Consider the following 11,134-nt stretch of genomic DNA (forward strand, 5'->3'; position numbering starts at 1 on the left):
TTTTCCTATGTGATTTTTGTTCCTTCTTGGTATCATTGCTCTCTGTGGTCACCTCTGAGAGGTGCAAAATGGTCATAGGAGTCCCTTTAGGTATCAAAAGGTAGAAGATTTGCAGTAAGTGGCTAGAAAATCATGGATCAGGATTTCTTATACATCACCACCATCTATCGGACGTTGTTGGGAATATCCACTCCTTTTTATTTAAGACAAAACCTGCTTTTTCTTACATGCTGGGAAGCTTTGGATAGCCAAGTGGCTTGTTCTTGCCCAGGAAACTGAGCAATAATAGCTAAATAAACTAAGGCCATCATGTTGCCTCTACAATTGGCTGATCCTATGTAGATAGTTTATTTTCTGACCCTGTTAAAGCAATGTCAGATGGTTTAACAGCTTCAAAGTGCCCTCACATTTAGAAAGGATGCTTTAAACCCCACTTTTCCTAATGCAGTTCTTGGCTGAGGCTTCAGGTTGTATGAAATGTAGGTTATTGTAGAAACAGAGAGTGGTTTGGGTTGGAAAGGACCTAGGTTCCAACCCCCTGCCATGGTCAGGGACACCACACACCAGACCATGTCACCCAAGACTCTGTCCATCCTGGCCTTGAGCACTGCCAGGGATGGGGCAGCCACAGCTTCTCTGGGCACCCTGTGCCAGCGCCTCAGCACCCTCCCAGGGAACAGCTTCTGCTTCACATCAAACCTGAACTGCCCCTGTTCCAGTCTGAACCCATTACCCCTTGTCCTGTCACTCCAATCCCTAATGAACAGTCCCTCTCCAGCATCCTTGTATCCCCTTCACACACTGGAAGCTGCTATGAGGTCTCCATGCAGCTTCTCTTCTCCAGGCTGAACAGCCCCAATGTTCTCAGCCTGTCTCCATACAGGAGCTGCTCCAGGCCCTGAGCATCCTCGTGGCCTCCTCTGGACTTGATCCATGTCATTCTGATGTTGAGGACATCAAATTCACTCTGCCTTATCAATGATTTTTCTCTTAAACAGTCTGGGCTATCCAGACACAGTTTGAAGTGTTAATTCCTGGTATTTAAATGACTCCCTTCTCCATCAGTTGTTTCCTATAGATCCCCAGATCCCTCTCAGCAAGTGTCCCCATTGCACATCTTTAGTCCTGACAAAACCATCCCAGATTTTACAATGAAAGCAAATGAAAACACATCAGATCTCAAAACAGGTAAGGTCTCAACTTTTATCCCATGTAGGTGAAGGATTTAATTCCTTGTTGTTGATGTATGTAAATCACACCCATCACCACCTAAACAATCCCAGGTGAGCAGCTGGGATTATTTGGGTGCTCTCTGATGCTGAATTAAACAGGTGAGGATGCCTATACAGTATACTGGGTTACTGGTGGATCCATCCTGGTAACCTGTATGGGGTAGGAACCCCACCTTTTGTTAGGGAACATCAAGTGCTAGGCAGGAATAACCAGGGTCATTCCCTACTAGGGCTTTCTGGGAGCAAAGAGGTGACTTTTGTCCTATCCTGGAAGGCCCTGCAGCCTCCTCTCATCTTTGGGAGAACAGCAAAGGAAGTGATTCTGATTGAAAAGTAAGGGCAGCTGCATCAAAATGAAAAGGATGATGTGGTTTTAGATCTTCATTCTAAATAGCAGCATACACTGAGATAAAGGAGAGCTGGATTTCTCCTTCGCTGAGGGTTGAATGCTTCTAAGAGTGCTTCCCAAGAGGTAATCTTGGTTTTGAATACGGATACAACACACTACATACTAATATGTACTAAACTACCTGTGGGGATATTTGAAGGCTGTATAAAACCCTTAAAGGCAACAATTTGGGGCTGGTATTGTTCAAATAACACCTTCTGGTGCCATTAATCTTAAACCCTGTTGGGTGTATCCTGACCTGGCTCTTGGGAGCCCTTTGGGCTGAGCCTTGCTTGGTCTGACAGCTCCCTGGTGGTTAATGTGTAATCCCCTGGCTTGTTTTATCCCTGGCTCTGTGAATACCACATGGACAAGGCTCTGGAAGGACGGGTAGATGCTGCATGGGAGAAGACAGAGCAGCATTACCCTTCTAGCTGGAGCCTGGAGAAGCTGTGAGTATTTAAACTCATTTCAACTGGATCTGAGAGCAAAGAGGAAGGAATCCCTGATATGAAACCCCTGCTTTGTCCTGTGGCATCTACAGGATCCCCAGGATTTGTAGCAAACCTTATCCCCTCTGCTTTATTTCAGGGCAGCAGAAACCATCACCTTGAGGAACCAGAGGGATGCTGGTGGTGTGAGCATGGGGCTCTTTTGCTTTACATTTTAAATGACCCTTTTCTTCATTCATTAGACAGTTTGTGCTGTAAGACTCTTGAAAGAGCAGCTAGCCAAACTGTGTTATAGCTCTATAGAGCTGGTACCTTCCCCTTGTTCCTATACTGAGACCTTGAGGATAGCATCCACTATGATGGCTTTGGACTGGCAGAGAGGAGACTGAGCTGAGCTCTGAGGCAGAAGCTGTTCCCTGGGAGGGTGCTGAGGCGCTGGCACAGGGTGCCCAGAGAAGCTGTGGCTGCCCCATCCCTGGCAGTGCTCAAGGCCAGGTTGGACACAGGGGCTTGGAGCAGCTGCTCCATGGGAAGGGGTTGGGGTTGGAACTGGATGAGCTTTAAGCTCCTTCCAACACAAATGGTGCTGGGATTCTATGGTTCTATGTGAACAAGCTAACTGCTACCTAACCAGCAGGTTGTGCTGCAAGGTTTTGCTTGGCTGTAGGGTCTCAACAGCAGCTGGACGTTCTCCTATCCATAATGTCAAGAGTTACATCTTGGATCACACAAGCAACAAGTCTGCTTGGTGAGTCCTAGGGCAGCTTGTTGAAAGCTTGGCCAATAAGCAAGATCTTACCAAATCAGAGTAGGAAAGCCACAAATGGAGGTCCTTTCTCCAGGAATACAGGGGTAAATATTCAGTTAACTCTTCAGCAGAGTGTGGACCCACAACCTGCATGGATAATATCTAAATGAATGCAGCAAGGTATGTGTTTTTAGTTTAATTTATCCCCATTCCAGTGAGTGGGCTCAAGCTGCAGGGAGATGTGATTGCTGGGGGGAAGCTGTTGTGTATAGCACAAGCTGCAGCCTTATAAACATCCCAGGTTTCATATCTGCACTTTGGATCGCTTCATACCAAGCAGTTGGTTTGTCAAGCAAGAAAAAGTGAGGGTGAGTCTTTGTTAATGGTGAGCTTCAAGTCAGTTCTCCAATGGCAGGAGATGTGTGTGTCTGGGCAGGTGGATGCTGCTTCAGGGGGAGGATTGAGCCCCAGACCCAACCAGTTCGATTTTCATTACTTGGGTCACATCTTCCAGCTCTTTGGTGATGTCTCAGGAGCTGCTTTGCCTCCAGCATCTCTATGTGAGCAGTGAAAAGCAGCTCTAAATCCCCATTAATACCACCAGGAGACCACATGTGTTGCTCATAGGACATCTGAAATGAGGAGTCTGGCTCTGGAGGTGGATCTCAGCCCTTCAGCAAAGGGTCATCAAATAGTGATGACTCTTAAGTGTGGCTCTGCTTGTCAGATACCAGGCAGTGTGCACTCCTGCTTTGCTCTCTGGTGTAACTCTGTCAAGTGATGATTAATGTTAGGCAGGAAAAATCAATGAGGGTTTATTTTACCTGTCGTAAGCTGTGATTTTAGGAGCTGCTGATTTCTCCCAGGGAGAATTTGTCTTTGATCAAGCCTGAATGTATCTTTTATCTCCAAGTTAGGCATCGTGTCTAAAGCAAAGTGAGGCGAGAAATCCTGGCTCTGCACCATCCTACCCTAAGGAAAGCCACATTTGCCCTCAAAGAGCTGCTCCTGGGACACAGAGAACAGCTGTTTATTTCTCATGTACTCACACTGGACTGGAAACACCCAAAAGAGGAGAAATAATTCCCTTTTCCCAGCAGTTACTCTGGAATTCAAGGACTTCCATGTGTCAATGGCTTGAGAGGAACTATGAGGAACCCTCCAGTTTACTCATTCTGGTGTTGCCCTCCCTCCTTGCCTTAAAATACCTACTTGCTTCCAAGTGTGTTGGTGGTGGTTGTGGTGTTTAGCCAAGACTGGCCTTGGGAACTTGGTATTTTCCTCTCTCAAAGAGAATTTACCTTATATTGACATATGTATATGTATGTGTGTGTATATATGTATATGTATGTGTGTGTGTATATGTATATGTATGTGTGTATATGTATGTGTGTGTGTATATGTATACATACACACTTTATATTGACTTAAAGTGGTGTAACTTATAGACAAAACCTGACATTCTTAACATTATTGAGGGATTTGGGCCTATACAGCATTTCAATTTAAAGCCATAAAGCAGGCAAACTGCTTACAGGTTCACTATGGTTGAAGATAACTATACATCCCCCTCTGAGTTTATTCTCCTGGGCTTCACAAACAGGGAAGACCTGCGGGTGATGTGCTTTGTCTTATTCCTTGCCATCTATGTGGTTACCTTCATAGGAAACCTGGGAGTGATCGCATTAATCAGAATGGATTCATGCCTACACACCCCCATGTACTTCTTCCTCAGCCACTTGTCTCTCCTGGATGTCTGCTACTCCTCTACCATCATCCCTCAAGCCTTGCTGACTGTTCTAGTGGAGAAGAAGGTGATTTCCTTCACTAGGTGTGCCACTCAGCTCTTCTCCTTTGCAACCTGTGCCACCACTGAGTGCTATGTGCTGGCCGCTATGGCTTACGATCGCTACATGGCCATTTGTAACCCCCTTCTCTACTCCACAGTCATGTCCCAAAGGCTTTGCATTGGGATGTTGGCTGGTGCCTACTTAGCTGGTGTGATCAGCTCTACCATACACACGGTTTCCATATTTCATCTCCCATTCTGCCGGTCCAAGATGATCAATCACTTCTTCTGTGATGGACCACCCCTGCTAGCCCTCTCCTGCTCTGACACCCATGCCATTGAGGTGATGGTTTCTGCTGTGGTGGGGTTCAATGTACTGAGCACCACAGTCTTCATCCTCATCTCCTACTTGTCGGTCCTTTCCACTGTCATGTGGATGCCGACTGTGGCTGGTCAACGCAAAGCTTTCTCCACCTGTGCCTCTCACTTCATCTCCATTGCTTTGTATTATGGCAGCTCCCTCTTCATGTACCTGCGCCCCAGCTCCAAACAGTCCTCGAAGCATGACAAGGTGGTCTCCATGCTGTACTCTGTGGCTGTCCCCATGCTGAACCCGCTCATCTATAGCTTAAGAAACGTGGATATGAAGAAGGCCATGAGGAAAGCAAAAAGTAGAGTCCTCTCCTCTTTGTCCATTCATGGTTCCTAGTCAGCTGAAGGGAAAGGGCTACACTGCCCTGGTGAGGAGAAGAAGCAGGCTGGATATTGCACCTTCAAGGATGATTGAATATTGTACCTGCAAGGATGGGTGGATAGAGAACCTTCAGAAGTAGGGACTAAACATACTAGGAAGCATGACACCTGGAAAACACACTTCTCCTTAAACCAAGGCTACATGCTGTGCTGGGATGGACAGGATCTTCTCTGGCTGCAGCCTGAGACCTGACAGTGACTGTATTGGAAAGAAAGTTGTTGTCCAGCGTCATTGTTACTTAAATATTACTTGAAATTAATATATTCTATAATTTCAATGTTGTTGAACTAACAATACACTTTATTTCAGGCTTCAGAGAGAAAAAGGGAGAAGGTACATGGTGGATTTGCCCTGCTGGCATTAAAACAGTTGGTATTTGACCTCACGTTTTATACTAACAAATGATTTCTGGTGTTATTTCTGGTTTAAGGAAATATTAACTGATATTTCCAGGTATGTCAACTCCAGAAGACAAGGTTTGATCATGTGAAATGACAGAGGGGAGACTGAGCTGAGCTCTGAGGCAGAAGCTGTTCCCTGTGAGGGTGCTGAGGCGCTGGCACAGGGTGCCCAGAGAAGCTGTGGCTGCCCCATCCCTGGCAGTGCTCAAGGCCAGGTTGGACACAGGGGCTTGGAGCAGCTGCTCCATGGGAAGGGGTTGGGGTTGGAGCTGGAGGAGCTTTCAGGTCCCTTCCAACACATATGGGGCTGGGATGCTGTGAACTAAAGCTGGGACAGTCTGTTGCTCAACAAAGCCCTGCTGGGAAATGGGGACAAGTCCTATCTGAGCCTCTGCTCTGAATTTAAGTAGGGCTGGAAAGAGCCTGAGTGCTGCTTGGAGGGAGGGTTTGGGGTCTTCCTCCCCCTTCAACAGCCAAGGTGCTGCTGGCCTGGGTCCCCTCACAAAGCTCATGGAGCAAGTGCAGTACCCAGCTCTCTGCTTCTGGGACTTCAAGCTGCATTATTCACCCTGCACAAGCACACCCAGGTATTCTTTGTGGCTCTTTTTGCCTTCATGTCCTTCTTTTCAATCATCTTTGAATTACACAGTTTTCTTCTTTCCAAACTTTGACTGAGGGTTATTTCTGCCTCTGTTCTACTGATTTTCCCACTTCACAAACCTTGGATTGAGCCCAGTGACCAATGGGAAAGAAAGACATTCAAAAGCACACAGAAATCCTTCCCTACCCTCCTCCAGTGCATCCCCTGCACTCACAGTCTGGTGCCTTCCAGCAGAAAACCAGGTTTACATTGAAAACATCTAAAGCCACCTGTATACTTCTCCTTCTTCCTTCCCCACACTTTCATAGCTCTGTTTTCTATCTGCCCCATCCTTTGTCTTTTCTAACTGTCTGAGACAAGGTTATCATTTAGTATTTCAGTGGAGGGTTTTGTAATGACTCTTCATCAAGGAGAAGCTTTCAGGACACGTCAGCACTCAGGGTTCTTCAGATGAAGACTGGGAAATCTGAGTTCATCCTGTTCTATCCTCAAAGCAGCCATGTAGAACAATGCTTGTGACCAAACTCTTGCACAGTCACTAGGAAAGTGTATGGAAATAAATGCATCTGATGGGAAGGACTCCCCATGACCAGTGCAAACCATCCACACAGAGGATGCTTTGCTGTGTTTGTTTTCAGCTCCTTTCAGTGCAATATTAGCTGATGTTTGTGGATGTCTGTTCAGCCTGGAGAAGGGAATGCTGCATGGAGACCTCATAGCAGCCTTCCAGTATCTGAAGGTGGCCTATAGGGATGCTGGTGAGGAACTATTCATTGGGGACTGTAGTGATAGGACAAGGGGTAACGGGTTGAAACTTAACCAGCAGAGGTTTAGACTGGATCTAAGGAAGAAATTCTTTACTGTGAGGGTGCTGAGGCACTGGAATGGGTTGCCCAGGGAGGTTGTGAATGCTCCATCCCTGGCAGTGTTCAAGGCCAGGTTGGATGAAGCCTTGAATGATATGGTTTAGTGTGAGGTGTCCCTGCCCATGGCAGGGGGGTTGGAACTGAATGATCTTAAGGTCCTTTCCAACCCTAAATATTATATGATTCTATGATTCTATGATGTAAAGGGCTTCCTGAGGGAAACACTGACAGAAAGAGGTATGTGATAGGTGGGGAAATGCAAAGCAAAGTGTCCTGGGCCTGTCTTCCTGGGCAGGTCTCTGCAGCAGAACTGCTCTTGGAGCTGCTGATGCAGCCAGAAGGAGTTGGGACGGAGAGGAATTGAGAGGTTATGTTTGTGATCAAGTCAAAGCAATGATGTGATGGAGGAGGCTCCTTTGGGAGAACAGTTTGCACAACACAAGCCTCTGAGGTAATGCCTCCTGTGAGATAAAACCCCTCCAGCAGCCAGCCTGCAGCATCCTGCTCACAAGCATCTCTCCTTCAACCCATCGCATGTGTTCAAACAGGAGCTGCAGGCACTGCATCCACCAGCACCTTCCTCTTGAACCAAGCAGGTACAAAAGGGTTTGATGGGTGCTGGGTACAGTTTGACCCTGGGTGTGCAGCCTCTCACATGCTGGATGGCATGTTGGATTTCAGTCTTGTTCAGGGACTGTAGTGATAGGGCAAAGGGTGATGGGTTTAAGCTGAAAGAGGGGAAATTCAGGTTGGAGATAAGGAAGGAGTTCTTTCCTATGAGGGTGCTGAGGCGCTGGCACAGGGTGCCCAGAGAAGCTGTGGCTGCCCCATCCCTGGCAGTGCTCAAGGCCAGGTTGGACACAGGGGCTTGGAGCAGCTGCTCCAGTGGAAGGGGTTGGGGTTGGAGCTGGAGGAGCTTTCAGGCCCCTTCAACCCAAACCATTCTATCATAACCCATGATGTGAATAAAAGTGCCCTAGTATGGGGTAGGTTTGCTGCAAAAACGCCCACGTTCCTGACCAAATGACTTAGCAATATTTTAGCAGTGATGTAGCCATTCATAGTTAGTTCTTCCATCAGATAATGCATCTGCAGATAGGTGGAATGGGGGATATGAGAATATCCAAGCTAAAACCTTAACTGTTTGCTTTATATGTGATATATTTTACGCCTGTAGGTGAATATTTGTGTTGGTCATAGGAAGCTCACTGCAATCACAGCACAGCTCTGCTGGAGCCAAGACCACTGCTATCGCATAACCTTCTGCAGCGTGGGGGTTCTTGGCAGCAGGTTGGGACTGGATGACTTTTAAGGTACCTTTGACCCAAACCCTTCTATGCTAGACCATGGTGTGAATAAAATGCACTGGAAGGGATAGGTTTGCTTCAAACCCCCACGTTCCTGACTCCATCTACAACAGATTTAGGGGTAATCTAGCAGCAATGTAGCCATTCATACATAGATATTCCATCAGATAATTCATCTGCAGAGGAATTGAATGGCAGAGAGGATAATATCCAAAGTAAAGCCTTAACATTTTGGTCTGTATCTGGTATATTTTACACCCTCAGGTGGATATATAGGTTGGTCATAGGAAGCTCACTGCAATCACAGCAAAGCTCTGCTGGAGCCAAGACCACTGCTTTCCCTTAACCTTATGCAGGGTGGGGGTTCTTCAAAAGCAAATACGCTTAGAACTTAAACCATATTTCAAGTACATGGCTTTGTGTTGTGATGAAAAGGCTGTACCACAATAAAGAATCTACAGAAGAGCATTGATTCAGTCTTTAAAACACAATAAAGAGGGAAAAAAATCCTAAAATTCCCAGAAATCAGTGAAGAAAATAGAAAATCTTTTCTGTTTTCCACATTTGGGGATGTATTTATTTGATTTTATTGTCTTACTCTTAGATAGACATGGTGTTTATCATGGTATCATTAGTGTCGTGTATAACAATCATGTTAGAATTATTCTCTTTTGGTTTCAGGCTGTGTAATGAGCTCCTTCACCTCTATGACCTCTTGAGATCTTGGGCTACAGACAGAAACACACCATTACAGAGACAACATTTTCTACTGCATTTACTTTATAGGTTAAACTCCAACTAAACTTCCACATTGTTTCTCTCCTAGGGATGTATTTCACCAATTCCTTCCCTTTCAATCCAAACCCATCACCTTGTTGAAATGACGGATGGAGGAAACCTCACTGCTCTCTCCAGCTTCATCCTCTTGGTCATCTCTGATGCCCCACAGCTACAAACCACTATCTTCACAGTCCTCTTATCCCTCTATGTTTTAATGGTGCTGGGGAACCTGACCATGATCCTGCTCATCACCACTGACCCCCACCTCCACACCCCCATGTACTTCTTCCTCACCCACTTGTCTTCCATAGACTTTTGCCTTTCCTCTGCTACCATCCCCAAAGCTCTGCAGACCTTCCTGCGGGGGAGAAGCCACATCTCCTTTTGGGGTTGCTTTACCCAGATGTATATTTTCATTGCTCTGGCTTCCTGTGAGTGCTTCCTGCTTGGGGTAATGGCTTACGACCGGTACTCAGCTGTGTGCAAGCCCCTGCTCTACACCACTACCATGAGCAGGGCGCGTTGCTATGGCATGATGGTGCTGGTGTACGCCATGGGGTTCCTCACCTCCCTGCTGCACACCACGCTGGCAGGGAGGTTGTCCTTCTGTCAGGCCAGGAGCATCAACCACTTCTTCTGCGAGCTGCCCACCCTCCTGCAGCTCTCCTGCTCAGACACAAGCACTAATGAGCTCTTGCAGGTTTACACCGTTGCCTTTAACTCCATGTGCCCTCTCCTGATGATCCTGGTGTCCTACACCTACATCCTGCACACCGTCCTGCACATCCCTGTGGCCAGCAGGAGGATGAAGGTCTTCTCTACCTGTGCCTCCCACTTGGCTGCCATCACCATCTTCTATGCACCTGCCATCCTCACCTATGTCCAGCCTCATGGGGCATCCTCATGGGGTCAGGCAAAGCTGGTGTCGCTGTGTTACTGCATCCTCACCCCAACCCTCAACCCCCTCATCTACAGCCTGAGGAACAAGGAGGTGAAGGGGGCTCTGAGGAGGCTGTGGGAGCGAAAGCTGCTGCCACATCTATCCAGGGTTTGAAAGCACACTTGGAGCTCTTCAATGCTTTGCAGGTAAGGAAGGAATATGTGGAATATGTGGTCATGGAACTGATCATTACTGGTCATTAATACTTGCTATTGTTCATTCTTAGAGATAAGGAGATGACACAGCAAGTGCAGGGTATAGAGAACCAGCACAACAAATGGTTTTCTTCAAACAGCTTCAGGTGGTTTTAATCAAGGCCTGAGCCTTCAGTAATTCATCCAAATAAGGGTCAGCTGTTTTCTAGCTGGACTCAGACAGCACCATAGTGTTTTGTGTCTAAATTGTGCTAAAATGAAGGTAGTGCCCCCAAAAAGGAGGCTCAGCCTTGAGGTAAGGCAGTGACCACTGTCTCCATTGCCTGCTTGATAAGCATTCATCCAAAGCAATCTTGGAAACCTGAGGGAAGGACCAATGGTTCGAAATGGCTCCGGTATCCCCAGCAGTTCTGGTATAGTTTTGGTGTCTATAGAATCATAGAATAGTTAGGGTTGGAATAGACCTAAAGATCATCAGGTTCCAACCCTCTGCCATGGGCAGGCACACCTCACACTAAACCATGGCACCCAAGGCTCTATCGAAGCTGGCCTCGAACACTGCCAGGGATGGAGCATTCACAGCTTCCTTGGGCAACCCATTCCAGTGCCTCAGCACCCACACAGTGACAATTTCCTTCCTTACATCCAGTCTGAATCGCCCCTGTTTCAGTCTGAGCCCATCACCCCTTGTCCTATCACTGTAGTCCCTAATGAACAGTCC

At 47.0% G+C, this 11,134-nt stretch overlaps 2 protein-coding genes across 2 annotated transcripts; both read left to right on the forward strand.

Moving 5' to 3' along the window:
- The first annotated feature begins 4,364 nt into the window (after positions 1-4,364).
- LOC117436118 (olfactory receptor 1038-like) lies at positions 4,365-5,318 on the forward strand. The gene has a single exon (XM_034062272.1). It carries the CDS (start codon positions 4,365-4,367, stop codon positions 5,316-5,318), a length of 954 nt encoding a protein of 317 aa, XP_033918163.1.
- A 4,100-nt stretch (positions 5,319-9,418) lies between these two features.
- LOC115946935 (olfactory receptor 8I2-like) lies at positions 9,419-10,372 on the forward strand. The gene has a single exon (XM_031051442.2). It carries the CDS (start codon positions 9,419-9,421, stop codon positions 10,370-10,372), a length of 954 nt encoding a protein of 317 aa, XP_030907302.2.
- The last annotated feature ends 762 nt before the right edge of the window (positions 10,373-11,134 follow it).

This window comes from Melopsittacus undulatus, chromosome 4 (assembly GCF_012275295.1).
Source record: "Melopsittacus undulatus isolate bMelUnd1 chromosome 4, bMelUnd1.mat.Z, whole genome shotgun sequence".
NCBI lineage: Eukaryota > Metazoa > Chordata > Aves > Psittaciformes > Psittaculidae > Melopsittacus > Melopsittacus undulatus.

What these genes read in the sequence shown, in the direction of transcription:
- LOC117436118 (XM_034062272.1), top strand. Translation starts at nt 4,365, where the DNA reads ATGGTTGAAGATAACTATACATCCCCCTCTGAGTTTATTCTCCTGGGC.
- LOC115946935 (XM_031051442.2), top strand. Translation starts at nt 9,419, where the DNA reads ATGACGGATGGAGGAAACCTCACTGCTCTCTCCAGCTTCATCCTCTTG.